The 23,771-nt window shown below is 47.4% G+C and overlaps 1 protein-coding gene across 9 annotated transcripts in view; it reads left to right on the top strand.

Annotated features, from left to right (window-relative positions):
- ABLIM3 (actin binding LIM protein family member 3) overlaps positions 1 to 23,771 on the top strand; it is a 132,771-nt gene that overhangs the window by 67,022 nt on the left and 41,978 nt on the right. For all 9 annotated transcript variants that reach the window (XM_005683146.3, XM_013965679.2, XM_013965678.2 and 6 more), the window contains 3 exons: positions 2,789 to 2,915; positions 6,717 to 6,810; positions 15,665 to 15,752. In XM_005683146.3, the coding sequence (XP_005683203.2) occupies positions 2,789 to 2,915; positions 6,717 to 6,810; positions 15,665 to 15,752 (309 nt within the window). The remainder of the gene's footprint in view (positions 1 to 2,788; positions 2,916 to 6,716; positions 6,811 to 15,664; positions 15,753 to 23,771) is intronic.

The raw sequence follows: 23,771 nt of genomic DNA, 5'->3' as shown, positions 1-23,771 counted from the left end.
TTTCATGCATTGGAGAAGGAAATGGCAACCCACTCCAGTGTTCTTGCCTGGAGAATCCCAGGGACAGGGGAGCCTGGTGGGCTGCCATCTATGGGGTCGCACAGAGTCGGACACGACTGAAGCGACTTAGCAGCAGTAGCAGCCCACCTGTTGAGAATGCTGAGGATTACTGTGCTGGGTGGGACTTTGATGTGAACTCTGAGCCTCTGTGGAATCTTTTAACCCTATCAAGAAAGCCCACAGAGACACAAATTCAGCACCTGTGGCCTAGAAAGCTGGACCAGATGCCCAAGCCCTTGGGTTTTCCTATACAGAGCATGGACAAGTCACTTCAGAGGCCGTCTATCTATAAAAGAAGAGGGGGTACTGACCTCTAAACAATGACATTCTGAAGACTGTGATGATTGGGATGGAGTGGAAGTTGACTTATTCCAGGAGACAAAAAAAAAAAGGAAAAGAAAGAAATCCTAAATCTGTTCTACCAGCCCCCATTTGAAGACCTGGGACTTGAAGCATTTTGCAATGGGAGACCTTCTTGCCCCCAGCTTGCACTAAGAGACATTAGAAAGGTGCTGTGTAGCCAAGAGGCATGGACTATGGGAGCTGACTCATACACACACTTTGTCAGGGCCCAGACTTTCCACAGCGTGCTGGACACACCCCCTTCCTAGAGACACAGACGCCTCATCTCTTCTCCAGGACTGGCTTCCAGCTGGATGAGAGAGCTTCAGCCAGCCTCTCCCAACTTGCTGTGTGTCTCTCTCCTCCTCTGCTGCTCCCAAGTGTGCATTTGCCTTTGGTGCCAAGAAGGAGGCCTGTGCTCTGGTAAACATTGCCCCTTGACCCTTTCCTCCTCCAGAGTGGGACATCCGGTCAGCTAAGCCTGAATTCCCAGCATCTCCCAAGTACCTCGGACCCTGCCTCCATTTCCTGCCCCCCTTAGACATTGTTGAGCAACAGGCAGCCTCTGGCCCCCCCTACATTCTGTTGGCCTCAGTGCATGGTCCAGGGTGATGGAAACGGAGAGCAAGGGTGCCTTTCTGCTCTGGAACAATCTCATCAGACTCTTTAATCCTCACTGCTTAGGGAGGCAGATGTTTGGTTTGTAGTCACATAAGGGAGGAGGTGTGCATGGGTGCTAGGAGGGCTGCTCATTCAGAACATCTACTCTAAGTTTTTACTGTGTGCTGAGCATGGTGCTAGGCAAGAGAATAGGTTTAACCAAAAGCACACAAATCACAAACCATTGAGCATATGAGCCTAAAGGTGAGAAAAAGTAGAACCTAAGCTTGGAGCAGGGATTCTCAAACTCTGCTGTGCTTGGAGATCTTGATAAAATTCAGTGACAAGGGCTCGATTTCCAAAATATATAAAACAGCTCATGCAGCTCAATGTGAAAAAAATAACCCAGTCAAAAAAACGGGTAAAAGAACTAAATGGGAATTTCTCCAAAGAAAACATACAGATGGCCAACAGGCACATGAAAAGTTGCTCAAATTTTTTGCATTTTAGAGAAATGCAAATCAAAACTATAATGAGGTGTCGCTTCACATCGGTCAGAATGGCTGTCATGAAAACATCTGCAAATAACAAATGCCAGAGAGGCTATGGAGAAAAGGGAACTCTCCTTCACTGTTGGTGGGAATGTAAATTGATACAGCCACTATGAAGATCAATATGGAGGTTCCTCAAAAAAACTAAAGATGGAGTTATCGTATGATCCAGGAATTCCACCCCTGGGCATTTACCTGGAGAAAACTCTAATTTAAAAAGATACATGCCCCCCAGTGTTCATTGTAGCACTATTCACAGTAGCCAAGACATGCAAGCAACCTAAATGTCCATCAACAGATAATGGATAAAGAAGATGTGGTGTATATATACAATGGAATATTACTCAGCCATAAAAAGAACGAAATAATGCTACTTGCAGCAATAAGAATGGACCTGGAGATTATCACAGTAAGTGAAATAAGTCAGAGAACAACAAATATCATATGCTACCACTTATATGTGGAACCTAAAAAAACAATACAAATGATTTACAAAACAGAAACAGACTCATAAGCATGGGAAAACTTATGGTTAACAAAGGAGAAAGAGAAAGATACATTAGGGTTTGGGGATTAAAAGATACACTCTACTACATGTAAAATAGATTAGCAACAAGACGTACTGTATAGCACAGGGAACTATATTTAATCCCTGTAACAACCTATAATAGAAAAGAAACTGACAAAGAATATATTACGTGTGTGTGTGTGTGTGTGTGTGTGTGTGTGTAACTGAATCACTTTGCTGTTACCTGAAATGAATACAACATTGTAAATCAAGTTTATTTCAATAAAAATAAAATAGTCAAAAATTAAAATTCAGTTGATCTGGATGGGGCCCACATTTCTACACATTAGCAATTTCCCAGGTGACACTGACGCTGCAGGTCCCCAGGTCACAGAGAGTTGTGTGAGCTTTGTTAGCAACTTGAGAATAGGCTAGGAGCAGTTCTGGGTCTGCTCTGGATGAACCACGGTCAGGATGCCCAGCAAGGAACTTTCTGGAGGAACCCTATGAGGCCATTCTCCCTCACACCAGGACCCCTTGTCAAGAGGCCAGGGTGCCTTTGGCCTTTTGCTTACCTGACATAGTCTCGACTGGTGCCAGGACCTAGGTGGGAGCAGTTACAGAAAAGCCAGCATTCAGGAGGGGTTGCCTAGACTTGGGCGCGAGACGACAGCAAGGGTCCCAGGGCCCGAGGTGCTTTGCTCATCGGGTCCTCTTGTCTTTGCAGACTGCGCTGGGTGCAAGGAGGAGATCAAGCATGGCCAGTCGCTCCTGGCGCTGGACAAGCAGTGGCACGTCAGCTGCTTCAAATGCCAGACCTGCAGCGTCATCCTCACTGGGGAGTACATCAGCAAGTAGGTCTCTCCCCTGCCCCGCCTGCCTGACCTCTGCATGCCCCCAGGCCTGGCCCCACATGGCCCTTGGCCTGAGTCACCAGCAGCATCTCCCTCCATTCCTGTCCGGCTGCCACACTCCAGCCGCAAACGGCACCCTCACCTTGGGCTCTCACTCGGTGCTTCCTCTGTTCTCAGATGCTCTCCTCTGTTCTGAGCATGTTGCTCCTCCCCTTCCTCTGGTCTGAGGTCCCATACCCTCCCCTCAGAACTGGCTTCATACCACCTCTTACAGGCCCTCCACATTGGCCCTCCCAGTGGCCCTCATCGGCCCTATTGGCTTCCTTTGGGTAGGTCAACACCATTTGCGATTGTATATTTAACCATGTTACCTTTTTAATAAGGATAATAATATTAATTATCATTTATTGAGCTTTTAGTATGGACAAGGAATGTAATAACTGCTCTATACAAATTATCACATTAAGCCCCATGACTACCCCCATGAGGTGTTAACCCCTATTTGAAAAGCTGTAGAAACTGAGACTCAGGAAGTTATTGCCACAGTGATTATATTTCGTGTCTGTCCTCACCAGGGTGGGAGTTTGTTTAATTCACTGCAGCCTGTAGCACAATGCCCGACCCAAAGTCGATAATACAGTTGTTGAATGAAATGCGTTAAGAGATGATGGACACACAGTTGTCAGGAGAGATGGCCTAGCCCCAACACTGAGTACTAGACAAGGCCCCTTGTGCCAGGCCCTTATGATCATATTTACATACTCAAGTACCTAAAAAAAAAATTAGGGCCACTAGCCCTCAGAACGTTTTACACTATGATCCAGACATTTTCTAGTATCACTCTGATCTGATGCTAGGATGTAGTGAGCATTAAAGTTGTAGTGTGGATGGTTCTGCTGTCAAGAAATAAGAGAGAGAGGCTATATGCATAAAATATGATGACTTCAGGGGGTACAATGTGATTCAGAGCTCAAGAGAAGTTCTGTTTTTTAAGACCTTTCCAATCAGAAGTGACAGAAAACCCAACTCAAACTCCCTTGAATGCAAAAATGGGAGTTTATTGACTCACAGAAATGGGAAGGCCAGTGGCATTCTGGCTTCTGGCATGGCTGAATCCAGAGGCTTAAAGCTGTCATTAGCCCTTCAGAAGCTCCACCCTCTCCCCAGTCTTTCTTGTCTCTCCCAGCTCTGCCTTCCTCTGTGTCTGATTCATTCTCAAGCAGGACCTCCCCAATTGGTAGCAAAGATGATTACCAACAACTCCAAGCTTTGTTTCTAGCAGCTTCATAAACCTGGCAAAGAGAAAGGCCTCTTTCCTAAGAACTCCAGCAAAAGTCCCACAGCTGCCTCTGATTTGGCCTCCATTGGGTCACATGCTCATCCCTGACCAATCACTGGCCAGAAGGATCTAAACCCTTGAGTCAGAGAGCAGCCCTTTGTAACTGTGAGTGTGAGGGGGTGGTTCCCAGAACTCAGGCAAAGTACTGCTGCTGTCAAAAAGAGAGGCAGGTACTAGCCAAACCACCCTTGTCTGTGTCAGAGGTCTAAGCCACAGGCTGTGGCTGTGACTGTTCACTTCTAACTAGCAGAAGTGGTATCTGGAATATGTGAGCTTTATGGAAGATGGTAATATTTGGGCTGGATGTTGAAAAGGGGTATAAGATTTGAAAATGCAGAGAAGGAGAGCTTGTAGCCAGAATGCCCAGCCTGGGCAAGGGCAGGGAGTTGCTGGCCACATCCATCCTGTTTGCTGGAACTTGGGCGTGTGCACAGGTGAAGTCCAAGGCTGCAGAGGTGAGTTGAGGTCATAGCCCGAGCACTTTGAATGCATGTTAGTGGGAGTTTGGCATGCACCTCTATGCCTGCCAAGTAAGGTGTTCCCTTGGTGAGATGCCAGCCAGGAGTCCTTGAGTCTGTGAGTTCAAGTCCACATTCTCTGGGGGAGTAAAAGTTTGCTCAGAGCTCCTTATGAGCAGGTCCAACCCAGATTACCCACCACGCCTCAGGCCTCTGCAGCTGGGCTCTGGGCTCTTCATCCATCTGCCAGCAAGAGTGGAAGGTACTTAGCAGTGCCGGGTCTGGTATTGATGCCCAGGTTAGAAGCCCAGCCCACTTGACCTCAGCAAGAGACTCAACTTCTCCGAGTCTCAGTTTTTTCATTTATAGAAACAGGGCTAAAAAGAAGAACCCTCATAGGGTTCAGAGATCTGTGCTTCGTACCTAATCAATACCCAGTAAATATTAATTTTTACACTCTGCCTCTTTTTAGAATCATGTATGTCAAATTCCCAAAGACCTCACCCAGCAGCAGACAGTGCTTCCCAGGCATGCGTGGGGAGCTTGTGAAGATGCAGATTCCCTGGGCCTAAATTAGGAGGTGTTAGCATTTATAACCAAATTTTGCTGGTTCATTGCACCCACCTCCTGACAAATGACTTTATCCTCCTGCAGGGTTACCCTCCCACCCCCCAGTGTGAAAGGGCTGAGGGTGAGGGAGGCTTGTCTCATGGACCCACAAACAATAGTGTCACCTCGTGGCTTTGCTAAGCACCAGTCCTCAATGTTGCCTCTCCTTCAGGAAGCACTGATGGCCCTGCTGCCCAGGGTGGGATCCTAGCAGTACCCGCAGGGCAGCAGCATGGATGTGCCTGGTCCAAGGCCTCTCTGCGTGTGAGTGAGTTCTGTCCCATACAGAAGATGTCATCGGCACCTCAGAGAGATGTCATCAGATCTGGGCCTTAGAGCTAGGCCGGGACCGAGCTGGGCTGAGTGCTTTGATGCCCCCAGTCATCTCCACATTGGCCCTTGAAAGCTGAACCCAGACGTCCTTTGGGGACTCCTGTCAGCCATCATGGGGATCCCCCAGGACAGAGGCTGTGCTGAGCCCTGGGACACCCTGGAGCCACATCCTTTAAGTCTCATGACAGCCTGCTGAGAAACCAGACCATGTGGATTTGAACCAGCACTAGATTATTTGAGTTGGGTTTTCTCATCCACACAATGGGAAGACATCTAATTCCAACCTCATAGGACTGCTGCAAGTATTAAATGAAATAACCTATGTAAAATACCATCAGAGAGCCCAACACATACCAAGCAGTAAATATCAGTGGCTACTGTAGTAGGGGATAGTGTAAGAATAACTAACAATAATCTTATTACTGCCCAGTAAGTTATAAGCACTGGGCAAGAATGGAGCACTTAGGAGATGACTGGGGAGGCAAGGGTTCCTGTTTTCTACTGATTTAGGAGCACAGTCATATGATTTGTTTTGTACCAGTGTTTTGTTGGAAAAGGAACCCTTAAGAATATGCAAAAAAAAATTGATCACATTAATGACCTCCTGGAAGGGAAACTGGGAGAGACTGAGGAGGGTACAGACTTTCCCCCCTGTGCCTTTGCAGTGTGCCAAATGCAGATATTACCTGTTCTAAATGGAAGCTTTATTTTTTAAATGACCTTTTAAAAGAGTCCTTTAGGATAAAGGGAAGAGAGTAGGTCTGGAAGATCTGAGGAGAGAGCAAGGAAGAAGAGTGAGGGACCCTCACAGCCAGCAGCAAACAGTACTTTCCAGGCATGCGTGGGGAATTTGTCAAGATGCAGATCCCCCAGCCTGCTCACCCCAGGGACTGTCTGATCCTGTAGATCTGAGGGGTGTCTGGGCAGTTTTTGCACTTTGAACAGCTACCTGAGTGCTTCTAATCTTGGTCCAGTCACAGTTATCTTTGGGTCTGGGAAGTTCCACGTGACACCCCCGCGGACCCCCCTAATTTCCTCTTCCTGTGTGGATTTCCTCTGCAGGGATGGCGTTCCGTACTGCGAGTCTGACTACCACTCCCAGTTTGGCATTAAGTGTGAGACTTGTGACCGATACATCAGCGGCAGGGTCTTGGAGGTGAGTGGGTACAAGTAACTGTGAAGATGATTGAGCAGGTGGCCTCTGACCCCGCAGTCATCCCTGGAGAAGGGAAAAGTCACCCCACACCCCTTTTTCCTTAGCCTCTACTTCCCCTGCTTTCTCTACCTCAGCTTGGCTTGCTACATGACCTTGAGCAGATAACCTTGCTTCTGTAGGTACCCCCCAAATGAGAAGAAGCTGGACGAAATTACTCCTTTTTCAAATAATGTTGTGTTGGAAATATCAGTTGTTTCTCTGGATTCAGACCCAGATAGATTACTGGGGAGTGATAATTATGATTTTCTTCTTTGCCCTGCCTGAAGGATAGAGCCCTTTTTTTTTAAGCATTCAGTAATGTGCTGATTTATGAATCAGCTTGTCTAGCAGCCTGCTCCCTAAGCCCTTCTTTGGCTGGTCCATCACCATGGCAACAACTTTCCCTGCTTCTGATGCACAGCTCGCTCTGCCAGTGACAGACAACCTGCAGCACCCTTGCTGAGCCCCTCCCTGAGCGCCCATTCGCTGGCCTTCCTGGCCTTCCCTCCCACACTCTGGGCCCAGGCAGCTGTCTTCCTATGCCTTGGGACCACCCACCTTGAGGAGTCAGAAGCAGGAAAGAGTTTGGTGCAAATGAAAAACAGTGGCCTAGCATTCTTTTCATACCAAGTCAAACAAGTAGAATCAAAATGTCATAAATTCTTTTGCTAGGCAAAAATTCTAAAGTTTTCTGAAAAATATACATTATATTATACATTCTGTATATATATATGTATACAAAAGCTTTCTAATTTATATTCACTCAAAATTTTGATATAGTTTCATGTATTTTGGCATCTAGAATCACAGCTAAAAGTCTAGAAAATTTATTATCTTAGTGATTAAAATAACTTGAATGAGGCTTGAAACTCCTAATCCAGTTCTGAGACTATAAAGAAATATTGTTGGTTAAAAAGACAGGAAATTAACATGTGATACAGTATTATTAACTAAAGTACATATTTTGTTCAGATCTCAAAAAATGAAACAGTAGCCTAAGAGTACAAATAATTGGGTGCTAATATTGACTCAATTGCTTACTCATGCTCAGATTTTGGGGTGAATATCTTTGACTTTCTAGGCCCACATTTTCTCATCTGACAGTGGCCAAGGGACAACAGACCTGGGTCAGGGCTTACGAACAGAATCACTAATTCTGACAAATCTGGCCGGGAGACCAAGGTTGCCTGGAGTCAGCAGTGTGTTGAGAAGGATCCTACAGCCTCAGCTCAGGAGAAAGTGTAGCAGCCAGGAAGGGACTCTGAGGAGATGCACTGTAGTTGAGCCCTGAGGGTGAGAAGGAAGCTGCCCTGTGAGGGGCTAGAGGAGGAAGGAGCTTGACCCTTTCAGGGAACAGAGGAAGGCCAGTGTGGCTGAGTTCTATAAATCGGGCTAGAGGAAGATGGAGTAGATCATAAAGGGCATATCATATCAAGTTTTGTAGGCCTGTTTAGGAGTGTATGTTTTATAGCAAGTGCAGTGGAAATTCATTGGAGAATTTTAAACCAAAGAGCAACATTGTAAGATTTCCATTAAGAGACTATAGGGAATCAGAGACTAAGATAAATACACAGAGCGGATAAGCCATCAGGCATTTCTAAGGAGCAGTAGGAGTGCAATGTGGAGAAAACGCATAAAACAGAAGTACATGGAGGATTTGTGCCCAGATTTCTGAGGCCTGATACCAGGGCTAGGCGTCTGTAAGTCACAGGACAGCAGGGGGTTGGGGAAAGGCCAAGCAGAAGTGACCTGCTTCGAGCTGCACCTGGAAAATAGCATGATGTCCACAGGCTAAATTTAAAGGAAGGAAACTGGAAACAGGAGACCCAGAAGAAGACCTCGGGAGGTACCGTGCCAGTGGCAGGGTTAACCAGCCTGTCTACATTATGGAAGTTGAATTCCAGTAGCTTTGCAACCATGGGGCCACTTTAGATGCAGCCATCAGGGAAGAAGAGGCCGAAGGTTGAACCCAAGTGTCAAGCCCAGGTGAGAGGAAGTCTGGTATTGCCATTGCAGAAGTGCAGTTGGCAGGGAAAGACTGATCTGAGCAGAAGCACATGAATTCCCTTTGGGAAGGAGTATGGTTGAAATTCCAGGAAATTTTCAAGAGGACAGTGAGAATGTGGACCAGAGGTCAGGGACAAAGCTCAGGCCTGGAGGGAACAGTCTCCAAAATGCTAAGATCTGAATAATAGCACCCTGGGAGTCATCAGGATTTCTTAGAGAGAAGAGGGCTGAAGGTAACATGGGGAGTGGCAGCTTGCAGGAGTGCAGGAGACTGAGAAGTCAGAAAAAGATGAGGAGCGCTAAGGGATGCAGGACTGGGTGAGATTGGGGAGGGGTGCTGAGAGGACAGAACTCCAGAAAAGATGGAAAGTAAATCAGAGTGTTGGGCAGATTCTACAAGAGCAGTTAGTGATATGCAGGCTGAGAAAAAGCTGTGGCGTGTGGGACGCAGTCACGTTCAGGAGAACCACTTGTCAGGTCTGCAGAATTGTGGGCAGGGGCACCCGCAAGTAGTGGGGTCAGTGGCCTGTTGTTGTCATTCAGACTTTCAGTCGTATCCAACTCTGCAACCCCATGGACCGCAGCATGCCAGACTCCCCTGTCCTTTACCATCTCCCAGAGCTGTTCCAACCCATATCCACTGAGTCAGTGATGCCATCCATACATCTCATCCTCTGTCGTCCCCTTCTCCTCCTGCCTTCAGTCTTTCCCAGCATCTTTAACAGCATCATCTTTTAGGATTTGAAATAGCTCAACTGGAATTCCATTACCTCCACTAGCTTTGTTTGTAGTGATGCTTCCTAAGGCCCACTTGACTTTGCACTCCAGGATGTCTGGCTCTAGGTGAATGATCACACCATCGTGGTTATCTGAGTCATGAAGATATTTTTTGCATAGTTCTTCTGCGTATTCTTGCCACCTCTTCTTAAAATCTTCTGCTTCTGTTAGGTCCATACTGTTTCTGTCCTTTATTGAGCCCATCTTTGCATGAAATGTTCCCTTGGTATCTCTAATTTTCTTGAAGAGATCTCTAGTCTTTCCCATTCTATTGTTTTCCTCTATTTATTTGCATTGTTCACTTAGGAAGGCTTTCTTATCTCTCCTTGCTATTCTTTGGAACTCTGTATTCAGATGAGTATATCTTTCCTTTTCTCCTTTGCCTTTCATTTCTCTTCCTTTCTCAGCTATTTGTAAGGCCTCCTCGGACAACCATTTTGCGTTTTTGCATTTCTTTTTCTTGGGGCTGGTTTTGATTACACCCTCCTATACAATGTTACGAACCTCCATCAATAGTGCTTCAGCCAGTCTATCAGATCTCACCCCTTGAATCTATTTGTCAGTTCTACTATCTAATCATAAGGGATTTGATTCAGGTCATAGTTGAATGGCCTAGTGGTTTTCCCTATTTTCTTCAATTTAACTCTGAATTTTGCAATAAGGAGTTCATGATCTGAGCTATAGTCAGCTCCTGGTCTTGTTTTTTGCTGCCTGTATAGAGTGTCTCCATCTTTGGCTGCAAAGAATATAAACAGTCGATTTTGATATTGACCATCTGGTAATGTCTATGTGTAGAGTTGTCTCTTGTGTTGTTGGAAGAGGATGTTTGCGTATGACCAGTGCATTCTCTCAGCAAAACTCTGTTAGCCTTTGCCCTGCTTTATTTTGTACTCCAAGGCCAAACTTGCCTATTACTCCAGGTATCTCTTAACTACCTACTTTTGCCTTCCAGTCCCCTAAGATGAAAAGGACATCTCTTTTTTTGGTGTTAGTTCTAGAAGTTCTTGTAGGTCATCATAGAACTGTTCAACTTCAGCTTCTTTGGCATTAGTGGCTGGAGCATAGACTTGGATTACTGTAATATTGGAAGATTTGCCTTGGAAACAAACAGAGATCATTCTGTCATTTTTGAGATTGCACCCAAGTGCTGCTTTTCGGACTCTTTCGTTGACTGTGAGGGCTACTCCAATCCTTTTAAGGGGTTCTTGCCCACAGTAGTAGATTCAATGGTCATCTGGATTAAATTTGGCCATTCCAGTCTGTTTTAGTTCACTGATTGCTAAAATGTCAATGTTCACTCTTGCCACCTCCTGTTTGGCCACTTCCAGTGTACCTTGATCATGGATCTAACATTCCAGGTTCCTATGCAATGTTTTTCTTTACAGCATCAGATTTTACTTTCACCACCAGACACAGCCATATGTCATTGACATATGTCACTGAGAAATCATAAATGCAGACTTTTCTTTCCAGAAGGGAGAGACTTCAGTTACACGCAGGGCCAGAGCCTCAGACAGGAATTTGTCCCAGCATTTCCAGGCTGCTCTGAAATCATGTCAGCACCTGTCTTTCCCCCAAGTGTTACTGTCATTCAGCATTGTTGGAGCCCCCTCTTCTTGGGCAGCTCTTGTGACTGGGTTTCCATTGATTCCATTTGTATGAGGCTCCATTAGCATCTTGGATGTATTGATTTTTTTTTTTTCTTAGATCTGGAAGAGACTTTTAACAGTCAACTAGTTCACCCTCCTTGCTTTACAGATGAGAAAAATGAGCCCTGAGACATGTGGTTCTTTCCAAAGTCATATGCTGTATTTCTGGTAAAGACAGAGCTGATACCTAGGACTCCAGCCTCCTGTATTCCACACCAATGCCCACAGCTCTCAGTTCTCCAGGGCCATTGACACAGTGGGATGTCGAGAAAATACACAGTTGGAGTTAAACAGACTTGAATTCGAGTTTTATGTCTTCTAGCCATGAAACCAAGCAAGTCACTTTCTTTGAGTCTTTACCTATCAATGGAGGATACTACTGTTATTTAACTCCTAGTAGATATGCCAGTGTGAAATCATGGAAAATACATATAATAGTTTCTGCCCCTGGTTCCTGGCACAGAGCTCCTAAAACCCTTGTAATTTCCTAAGTGATAAGAACATCAGGAGCATGTTTTGTTCTAACATTTGGTTTTTGACCTCAGTTCCTGAACATAGAACTCCTAAACCCCTCAGAAATTTCTGAGCGACGGGAGCATCTTTTGTTCTAATGAGGTGACTCATGGGCGGGGGCCAGTCACCAGAAAGATCAAGACATCATTAGAAGCTTGAAACTTTCAGCCCCGACTCCCATCCTCTGGGAAGGGGAGAGGGCCTAGAACTTGAGTTAATGATGGATCCTGTTGATGCAAGGAAGCCTCTGTGAATAGCCCGCGAGTGCAGGGTTCAGAGAGTGTCCAGGTGGGTAAACACCCGAGATTCTGGGAGAGTGGTACACAGCGAGAGGGCGTGGATGCCCCATGCCCCTCCCCATATACCTTGAACCTCTTCTGTCCGAATGGTCATCTCTATCATTCTATAACAAACCAGTTACCATAACTGTTTCTTGAGTTCTGTGAGCCATTCCAGCAAATTAATAAACCTAGATGGGGGTCCTGGGGACCCCAGTTTAATGCTGGTCAGTCAGAAATAGGTGGCAACCTGGGACCTAATGACTGTTACCTATATTGGGGTTGGGGAAACAGTGATGTGGGGGAGACAGGCCTGAGCCCTTAACCTGTGGGGTCTCACACTCTGTCCAGGTAGAGTATCAGAATCAATTAAATTACAGGACACTCAGCTGGTGTCACAGAGAATTGCTTGGTGTGGGAGAGGAAAATCACCCACACATCTGGTGTCAGAAGTATTATGAGTGTGGTAGTAGTCTGAGAGTAAGGGACAAACACAGGAGTGTGTTTTCCTGTATAGCTAGTCAGGACTCTCTTGGATGCAAGTACAGAAACTATACTCAGAAACTACTTCAGACCAAAAAGGATATTTATCACCTCCCATAGTGAAAAACCCAGGAGTAGTCCTTGCTTCAGGCACAGCTGGACCCAGCACTCACACAAATGTGTTTGAATATCTTGCCCTCTTGGTGCAACTTTCTTCTGGGGTTGGCTTTATTCTCTCTCCTGCATGATGGGGAAATCGGACACCAGTCACTCTAGGCTTCCATCCTGTCAGCCAGCATTTCCAGTGGAAGGAGAGCTTTCTCTTTCCTAATAGCTCAGCAAGCATCCTGGGACTGGCTCTCACTGGAGAACCTCAGGCCTGTCTCCAAACCAGTCACTGTGACCATAGCGTTGGAATAACCACATGGATTGACATGGGGAATGGGTAGTTATTCCCACCCAGGAAAAGCTTGATGCTGTTTCTGGAGGAAGGAGGAAGGCTGTTGGCCAGACCAAAGCAACAGCCTCCTGCTATGGGCCCTGGTATGTTTCTGGGTACACAGTAGGCACTTAATTAAATTCCATGTCCCTTTCCCACCTCAGGCCACCCCACAATCCCTTCCTCAGTGACGGAACTCAGCATGGTGAGCGCCGCCCACACTCCTTTCTTGCTGGTCTGTGTCCTTGCTGGGGAGAATCACAGCCCTGGGGTCCTATGCTGCCTGCCTCACATTGCTTGTGGTTCTCAGTCCTCGCCAAGGGGGCCCATTTTCCAGCTACTGATTCTTTGTCCTGAACATTGTGTTCTGGCCTTTGGCGTTAACAGAATGTCGCATCTCTTCCCCCTGACTGGTTCCCCTTGTGCTGGCACCGGCAGCTATGTGGCCTCCCTCCCGCTTCCTCAGGTGGCTTCCGTGCCATCCTTGGCAGAGTTTCTGAGATGTGCACAGAGCCTCTTTCGGCTAGAGCAGGGTGCTGGGGTGTGACATTTAGGAAGATGCCAGCTTCAGTTTTGCCAACCCACTGTTGCCATTCTGGAAACAGATCTATAATTGAAATGATAAAGAGACACAAAGTAGGAAGAGACTACTAATTAAAGCAATTATCCCTGTCATGGTATGGGAGAGTCAGTCCCACAACATCTCAGCTTGGGAAAATAGCAGGTCCTTCCAGGGTCTGAACACAGTTTGCTTTGGTGACGATAAGGACCTTCTCTCATTAGTGGGAGCCATGCAAACAGCCAAGACTCCAAAAAAAAAAGGGATTTGGGATTTTTTTTTTCTTTTTTAAAAAGCCTGCCCTTTCCATACATTTGCTTAATTTTTAGAATAAATCAAGTATCTCCCAAATAGATAAACCCATGCCCAACTACCCCCCACCCAACACACACACAAGATTTGGGAATAAGCCTTCAGCGTTATGCAATTATAATACAGTATTTTTAAGATATTTTTGATGTGGGCCATTTTTAAAGTCTTTATTGAATTTGTTACAGTATTGCTTCTGCTCTTATATTTTGGCTTTTTGGCTGTGAAATCTTGGCTCCCTGACCAGGCATGGAACTCAAACCCACACCCACCCCCTCCCTTACACTGGAAGGCGAAGCCTTAACCAATGATGGCCAGAAGTCCCTACAATGTTTGAATTGGAAGGAACCTATTAGCATCAGACCAAGTGATGGCTGGGGAGGGGTCCTTTAATATACCCCAGTATCCATCAATTTCCCCCAAGCATATCCCCCCAAAAGGGAGGAAGAGTTGGTTGGATGGCATTGCTGCCTCAGTGGACATGAACTTGAGTGAACTCCAGAAGATGGTGAGGGACTGGGTGGCCTGGCAGGCTGCAGTCCGTGGGGTTGCAGAGTCAGACACGACTTAGGGACTGAACATCAGCAACAACATATCCCCCCAAAAAACTTTGCCCTAACCTGAAACATATACCTTCAAAATGAGCCCACCTTCCACCCCACTGCTGCCTGAAACTCCTCCACACAGCAGTTCTTGAGCCACCAGGGAAGGGCCCTCGGTTAGGCTGTGGTGTCAGGACTGTGTGCCCTCCAGGGAGCAGCTCCCACATGGCTACTGGCTTCCAGTGGGACCTTGAGTCACAACCTTTTCCAAGGCACTCTCTTCCACCTAGAAAGGAGTTCTCAGCTTCAGATCATTTCCATTTTTACTTGAAACAATGTGTAGGGAAACAAAGTGGAAATAAGGAAGGGGGCTTATCAACGCCAGACTGGGGCAGAGGCTCCCAAGCACAGTAGTTATGGGACTGGCCTGGGGGTCAGAGACTTCCCCACAGGTCCTGGCTTTGTGGGTCTCATTTGTCCAGTGAGCCCCAAAAATGTGTCTGTCCTGTGCCTTCTCACCATTTTTGCCATGCCTATGAGCCTCATGTATTCATTCTTACCTAATGCTTTATCTTATCTTCAAGTTGGCTCTCTTGCCAATAAGAAAATTTGTGTAACATAACAGGAAAACCAGGGTCACTTGCCATGTTGCCAGTAACTAAAAGATGGTGTTCTAGTGGAGGCTTCATGACTCTTACCTATTCTCATGCCTTAAAAGGTAGATTAGTAAGGTTTGGATAGATGTTATCCTCTGGACCAAACTGATATTTTCTCCTTGAAAAAACTCAAAAGGATAGATAGAGGATTGAAAAGGAAATTTCTCTCTCTCTCTCTTTTTTTTCCCCCATGAATTCAGTGTTATTAAACCTGAGGATCCCTTTAAACCTTGTCTTGAACCACTGGCAGTAAGGGCCCATTGTTGGGGAAATGCTGAGATGTCGTCAAAGTAAGACTGTTTTCTCATCAGGAGGTAAGGCAGTAGGAGCAGAGGCCTCCAAATGGCCCTTCCGTTGCTGGAATAGACGTGACGGTGTCCAGGCAGGTCCGCTGAAAGCTTTCAGATGCCCGTGGTATGGAATCACCAAGCTTCTGGCAAGTGTTTAGATTGTTCTGGGGGACTCCCTTGGGTGGGTCCCAGCCAGCCTCAGGGCCGTGAAGATGCCATTGACACTAGTGAGTCAGGAAGCGTTCCGACTCGGCCTGCCCTGCTGGGCGGCAGCCACGGCGCTGACCTCCTCTTTTATCTTTTATTCCCGCAGGCGGGAGGGAAGCACTACCACCCCACCTGCGCCAGATGTGTGCGCTGCCACCAGATGTTCACCGAGGGGGAGGAGATGTACCTTACAGGTAAGCAAATCTGACCCTCGGGGAGGCATTCCTCTCCGCCTATGACTGGAAAGGAGAGAGAGCCTCCTTCCGTCCGGGTGCTGTCTGTGCTGTTGGCCTGTCCTCAACTCTGTGATTAATTCGCCCCTCTCTGGGTGGTTCAGGAAAGTTGCCGGTGTGGCTAATGTGAAGTGACATGTAATCTGCCTTCCGTCCCTGTGCGCCTCCCCACGCTGCTCGGCTGGCCCGCTTCCCTGGCAGTTCTCTCTTGAGCAGACTCTCCTGGCTCTGCCTCGAGGTGGGAGGTTGAGCTCCTTCAGGCCAAGGGGTCAGAGAACAGGAGGATGACGGGGTTGCAGAGTGTCTGCACCGTCACAGCGCCTACCGCCTCCTCCCTCTCCCACCCCTCCCTCCACATCTCAGAGCATCACACCCAGCCACTGCCTGGTCGCCCCTGTCAGGAAGGAGCAAAATGAATGCGAGGGAGCCAAGAGTCGCCAAAAAGCCAATCAGAGCTGCTTTTCCTCTGCCACTTCCCAGGGTCCAGCGCCCTGGCCCCAGGAGTTCTGCTCCAGCCTCCTAATTAGTCTCCAGGCACTGCTCAGTCCTCCTTCCTCTGCCCATCCTTCTCAGGCATCAGTGTTCTCAGCAGAGCCCTGTTGAGGGGTCTTTGGGAGACCTCTGGGCCCACTAGTTAGATGCAAACACTTCAGCCTAGTATTTAAGACACTCTCAGTGAGGACTCCATCTGCCTTGAACAAACTCAACACTTCAGCTTGCCAGAGCCAACTGGCAACCGTTCCTTCATCCATTCAAAAACTCCCAGATACCTACCAGCAGACTCTGAAGGGTCCACAGTGAGTTCCAACCCTATACCCGTGGCTCTGATGTCCACAGGGCGGTGGACCATGGTCAGTAGCCACACAGATAACTGTCAGCTGTGATGAGCTGAACGGAGGGAAGGAGTGTGAACTGTGAGAGCACATGTTGGGGTGGGGAGGGGCGGCTGGGAGGGTCCCTGGTAAGGGGCCAGGGTTCCAAGAGGAGTGGCTGTTAACTGGGCAAAGAGGGGAGGGATGGAATTAGCCAACCCAAGGGCGTAGAATCTGCCGGCCTCTTGGTTGGCGGTGGGAGTGTGGGAGCGGGGATAGAGAAGTGGCAAGTGTGGGAGGCCGAGAGGAGCCAGTGTGGCCGGGTGCAATAGGAGGTGAGAGAGGAGGGCAGGGCAGGCTGCTGCTGCTGCGAAGTCGCTTCAGTCGTGTCTGACTCTGTGCAACCCCATAGACAGCAGCCCACCAGGCTTCCCTGTCCCTGGGATTCTCCAGGCAAGAGTACTGGAGTGGGGTGCCATTGCCTTCTCCACAGGACAGGCTAGGCTGGGCCTTCTGGCAGGGATGGTATTCACCCTCGAATGATCTCATGGTCCTGGTGCCTCCAAATAGCCACTCTTCACTCACAGAACTCCTACCATTGTAGGCCAAGTTATAGGCACTGCCTACTTCTAAAGCCCCCCAGATGTCCCCAACCCTCACCCAAGCTCACTAGTCCCCCACCCCAAACCCCGTGAGCCTTCTGTTTGCACCTGGTCCCCTCCAGCCTGCATTGAGCCATTGGCCACCTCCCTGAGAACCTTGCCTCTGACACTGGCCCCTCAGCCCTGGCATTGACCCCTGTGTGCTCACTTGACTGCTGATCACTGTTGGCTGAATTTCTGTGCTAGCTATCTGCAGATGTTTGAATAGTCATCTTGGAGAGGGCAATTCTTTGGGAGACACCTTCCTCCTGGTTTCCTCGCAAGGCAAATGGAAGGTCAGAAAGGCTATTACAAGGAGCATAGCTTCCTCTCAAACTTGTCCAAGCCACACATGCCCATGCCAGGAGTTGCCTCAAGATGTAATGAATCCCTTTTGCCTAGAGCTGGTTTCTAAACCTCAGCGCTGTTGACATATGGGGCCAGATCATTCTTTGGTGTGGAGACTGCCCTGTGTATTTCAGGATGTTCAGTAGCGTCCCTGGCCTCTGCCCACTAAATGCATAATGTACATCTTCTTGTTGTGACAACCAAAAATATCTCAGGCATTGCCCCAGGAGGCATGATCAACCTGGGTTGAGAACCACTAGCCCAGAGCTATTCAGCAGAATCTCATACCATCTGCTAGGAAAGCTAAAACATGGTTTCCTGTGCTGGACTGGGCAAGGGGACCGTCTCTAAGATGCTTTGACTCTACAACCACTGACTTGTATGGACAGTCATACGGATGTTAGAGGTGAATAGACCCCAGGAGTCACTCTAGACTGTGAAGTAACAATCCTCATTGTATAGAAGGGAAAAGTGAGCCCCAGAAAGAAGAAGAGATCCGCATGAGAACTTTAGGATACAGGGGCAAAGGTGGGGAACCTGGCCTTATGACTTCCACCCCAGAGCCTTCCCCATCTTTCCTCCTGAGACCCAGGCCCTGACAGCTACTCAGGTCCCTGCAGGGACTAGGCTCCCTCTTTCCAGAAGCACCGGTCCCGCAGTGCCTGGGTCCCTAAGTGGTTCCTACTGCGGTGCCCCGTGTTATGTGATGGGAAGCCCATGTGAGTGCACACTGCATGGGATCTTCATGAGCCCCGAGAATCTAGACTTGCACTTGGTTTGAAAGTTTCCTGCATGTATTCCCCTCCCCAGAGGATGAGGTGGTTGGATGGTATCACTGACTCAATGGACATGAGTTTGATCAAATTCCAGGAGATAGTGAAGGACAGGGAAGCCTGGCATGCTACAGTCTAAGGGGTCACAAAGAGCTGGACACGACTTAGCAACTGTACAACAACAAATTCCTCTCACCCTTCTCTGGTGAAGCCCTTTGCTAGTGTTGAAACTGTCCTCATGTTCATATCACTCGAAATTAAGATCTCTCCCTTCCTGTCTGAATTCCCAATGCTGATATTTGCCCATTTGGTGCTTTGAATCCTGGCTCCGCTGTTTAGTAAGTTTTTGACCTCTTTAAAACTCCAAACCCTATTTCCTAGACTGTAAAAGGAGGTCGTAACAGTCGCTATAATATAGCATATAGTAAGATCCCTGGATTTCCCTGGTGGCTCAATGGTAAAGAATCTGCCTGCCAACACAGGAGACGTGGGTTCGATCGTTGGGTCAGGAAGATCCCCTGGAGAAGGAAATGGCAACCCACTCCAGTATTCTTGCCTGGAGAAACAATGGACAGAGGAGCCTGGCAGACTACAGTGCATGGGGTCGCAAGAGCTGACCATGACTTAAGGACTAAACCACCACCACCAAGGTCCGGACGTGCAGGAAGCTCTCAGTCCCCTCCTGCAGCAGATGCGCCGCCTATGTATCCAGTGCTGTTCTAACAACCGGAGGTGTGGCCGTAAGCAAGTGTCCTGCCCTCTTGGAGCTTACATCCTCTTGTTCCAGTATCTTCCAAGCCCTGCTTTAGACCAGAACTTCACAGATTGCTTGAAGAGTTAAGTGATGAAGTGAGTAGCTTTGTGATCAGGAGAGAGAGTGCACAAATGTCTCCAGGAGGTGGAGATATTCTTGGTGATAAAGAAGGGTTTGTCACCCTCCTCCTTAATTACCCCCTTCCCTGCTTCCGTGGCTCCTGGGAGAGTGGGAGTAATTGCAGGGCATTCAGGGACCCGCCTCGAGGGATGCTGAGTGATCCTAGAATGAGGGGGTCCTGGGCCATCCACTGCTGGAGTCCTGCCGACTTGGGTTATGGGCGTCTCAGAGGTGGCAGCCACCAGGGGCTTCTGCTTCCACTGGGAACTGGGCTTGTGATAGCCTTGGACACCCTCCCTGGGCAGGGTACCAAGACTCAAAATGATCTTTCCCAGAAATGGCAAGAACGCTGTCCACCCAGGCAGCGCAAGAGTGGTGGGGACCAGTTCAGAAGACTCCTGAGTCCAGGCACCAGCACTTCTGCTAAGGAGCTGTGACCTTGAGAATACCTTCCTTGTCTGAGGTCTCTTCCTTCACCTGTAAAATGAGGAAGCTGTCACTGTCTTTCATTCAAACATTCACGCTGAGGTCATGCTTGTGCCAGGCTCTCTGCTATGTGCTGGGTGCCCAGAGATGAACGAGGCAGGGTGCTGGCTTCAGTGGTGGAGTTTACTCTCAGGAGCGGGAGACTGACTTAATCAAACAGAAGTGCAAACATTCAGGGACAAGCTGTGATAAGACTGTCGAGGAAGCTTGGAAATAACTGGAGTATGTTATAAGGCTCCTCATCTAGTCTGGGAGGTCTGGTGAAGCTGTGCTGCTGAAGGGAACGTTCAAGCCCCAATCTTGATGTTGAGTAGGAGGTGGGAGGGTGCAGAGGGGAGGGAAGAGTGTGGAGGCAGAGAGAACAGCAGGTGCAAAGGCCCAAAGGGAGGAAGCTTTATGTGGTAGAGAAACCGAGGCAGGCCCACCTACCCCCTGCACAGAGAGCAAGTGAGGGCCTCCAGAATATTAAAGGGCAAGGTGGATGTGAGGACGCTAAGTGCCCCATAAAACAGTGTGCACATAAGAGGGTGGGTTAGGAAGCCTGCAAAGCTTATAAACCCAGTCTTGCCGTCCCCCATGGCAGGACACACTATGTTACTGGCTACTATGTTACTCAGGAGGACATTTGGGTCAGTTTGTTTGTGTTCTAATTACTGTGTGATGGCTTTCTGATGGGCTCTAATTGGGAGAGGTCTGACATCTGTCTGGATAAGAACTTCCGGGGCCCCAGGAGACGAGAGCAAGTTTTCTTTCATTTGTTTCATGTTCTGTTATGCATTCATCTTTTAAGTCTTTTTGTAAAGATGCCAGGTTTCTAATCTGTTTGTTGTCCAAACCCTTCATTTGGGCTTCACCAAGAAATTAGGTCACCGGTTTTGTCCAGCAAATTTTTGCCAAAATGCTGTGGGTTATGGGCAAAACTTATACAAATATCACAAAAGTTGCATACAGTTGCTAAATCAGTGGGAGTTTTTCTAAACCCAAAATGTGGCTCGGGAGATAGATTTTGCTCTTATTCTTGTGCCCGTGCCCCAGAAAAAGGAAAGATGGGCCTTTTTCTCTCCTTCTGTCTACACTAAATGCTTTCCTTTTCTGAGGACCGGAGACAGAGAATAACACTAGAAACACAGGATTTCAGCTGTATGTTTTAAAATAGGTCTCTGCTATCATTTGTATATTAAAGCACACCAGGCAGGAAATCTCTTACAGAATCCTAGGACAAATCCTGCTGCTAAGGAAAAATACTGTAACAAATCATAAGTCCTAACAATAATAAGAATAAATGCCATCAGGTGATATTTGCTGAGCACTTACTGTGTGCCAAGCACTTTTCTGAGTTTTAAATACAGTATCTCATTTTATCCTTAAAACCCTGTGAACTGAAAGCCATTCATATCTTCCATTCAGAGAACAAGAAAGTTTAGAAAAGTTACATCTCTGAGCCAAGGTTAGCTAGCCTGTCTTGCTTTGTTAGAGGCATTTTTTTTCCACTTATTATCAGAATTCTTAACCTGTGGTTCACAGTTGGCCTTCTGAATTCAATAAACCCCCTGACATTGCTTGCCAGAGTTTGCTTATGGTTGGGTTTGTCTAAGGATAGGGAGTGGCTTTTATCAACTTTTCAGAGCTGTTTATGGCTCAAAGTAAAGTGAAAAAAGCTTTAGTTCTGTTTTAATGCAAATCCCAAACAGAGCCCTGAATGCTTTGGTAATTACACCATACACTTCTCTTGGAAAACTGACTCTATTTCAGATAACTTTTTTTTTTTTCCAGTTTAGATGATATAAGGTCCTGGTACGAGGAGGTGTGTCTTTCTGGCTCAGCTGGAGAAGCCTTTGATATTTAGCTGAGGCCTCATTTCCCCCTGACAAGTACCTCATAAGAGGTGCCCTGAGCTCATAGATTGTTCAAGAGAGGGCTGCCCATCATGATGGATGGTGGAGCACCAGCCCTCTGTCATCATCTCCACATCTCATCAAACCACACTTTAAAAAGCACTAATGAAACATTGGTTGCTATAATTTAGTAGTTTAGCAGTGTTATTTTAAATTGAATCTCTCTACTGACAGCTTAGGTTGTAGGAGTCATGCTTAAAAACTTTAAATCTTATGTTTCCCCAAATCCTGCTACATAATTTTAGACTCTTCAAACATAGCCTAACTGTACTAAATTGATATTTCCTCAAGTCTGAGTCTTCGAAGCATATTTCATTTTAAATAGAGTACATTTTAATTTTTGATGAGCTGTAATTTTTTTTAGATGTTTAGGGTTACCAAACATCTTGAATCATATAGAAAATATTATAGCGTGGTAGTTTAAGACTTGTACGTGTAGAGTCTGTTTCCGACTTGCTCCTTGCACCACAAACTCCAGACGACATGGCCATTTCCTCGCCAGTAGCATGTCACATCAACTTCACCAGCCAATTTGTCCATGTTGGTCAGAATTAGGTCTAGAGTAGCAATTTCCCTGGTTGCTTCCTCTATTTTCTAGGAAACAAAATTGCCTGCTGGGGAAGTCAAGAACTTGTCAGATACTCAGGTTTTAGCTCAATGAGATGTTTTATTGGTGTGGACTCCTTAGGTGGCAGGAACTCAACTCGAATGCCATCAGGTAAAAAGGGACTGATGAGCTCACAAAACTTGGGGAGTGTCCAGGAGCAGCCCAGCTGGGTTGAGGGGCACACAGGGGGCAGCAGGTGGGTCTTCTCCCTGCTCCTTTTGTGTGTGGCTTCCCCTGTGCAGATCCAGGCTGATTGCCTCCCTGTCAGGGGAAGGAGGTGTGGCCAGCTCCTGGGCACCATGGGAGCAGCGAGGCAGCATCTCCTGCCCGGTTCAGCAGAGAAGCCCCAAAGTGATGCCAAGGAGCCTAACTCTGGGCGCGTGTGGACACTGGCAGGGAGGCAGCAATAGGTGAGCAGGGAAAACATCTAAGCTCTCCAAACTCCAGTTTCCCCCTCTTGAAACACTGATAACCACAGGCCCTATCTTACCAGGATCTGGTGAGGATTAAATGACCAAATGCACAGAAAAGCCTTCCCATCAAACCTGCCACCACCAGCCCACCAGCCCAAGCTTGTGGTAAACACCCAGTCACATCAAAAGGGCCATTCCCCTGAGCCATGACTAATAAATGCTGGCTGCTGTTAATATTATCATCATTATCAATATCTAGCATAGGGCTCAGCGCATGTTAGTGATCATTATTATTTTTTACTCAGTCACTATTATTGTGAAGTATGTAACATAAAGTCTGGCACAGGCAGTCTCTAAATACTATTTGTAACAATAAGAATAATAAGACTACATAGCACCTGACACTGACGAAGTACTCAATACACTTGAATTACAGGGCTCTTACTATTGTTAGCAACCTGTGAATTACTAGGGGCCTCCAGGCTGCCCATTCTCTTTTCCTTGTGCTGCCTGCTTTCCTCTCCAGCATCATGGTGGCCAAGCACTTTCCTCCTTCAAACTTTTCAATAAGCTTCAGGCCTACTTGATCATGTCAGGTCCAGGCAAACTGGTCTTTTCCACTTCTCCCCAGTGCCCTCATCCCTGGGCACCAGCCCAGCCTTCCAGAAAGTGTGCTGGCCGCCAAGCCAGGCTTTGGCTCAGTGACTGCACCTGCCCAACCACCCTCTGCTTGCTGCATGCCCCTCGCCTAGCCAGGCCCCAGCTCTGGGAGGAGGAGAGTAAACACCACCCACCCCCTGCAGGTCTCCCCATTACTCCCTTCCCCTCACCCTAACTAGATCCTGGCCAGCGGGGTTTGACAAAAAATAAGAGTGGCAACAACTGACACCTACATGGTGCCTGCTCTTGGCGGACGCGGTTCTCAGTGCTCTACACGTATTAACGCGTTAATCCATATAGCAGATGTACAGGGCGGGCACTATAACCATCTCTCTGTTCTAGATGGGAAAGCTGAGGCACGGAGCGGTCACTGACCTGCTCTAGGCAATGAAACTAGTAGGTGTCATAACCAGGATTAAACCTTTGGGGAATATTACATTAAATAATGTATAAACTGCCTTGTATATGGTG

This window comes from Capra hircus, chromosome 7 (genome assembly GCF_001704415.2).
Source record: "Capra hircus breed San Clemente chromosome 7, ASM170441v1, whole genome shotgun sequence".
NCBI lineage: Eukaryota > Metazoa > Chordata > Mammalia > Artiodactyla > Bovidae > Capra > Capra hircus.
Note: the sequence above shows the minus strand (reverse complement) of the source record. Positions and strands in the feature narration are given on the sequence as shown.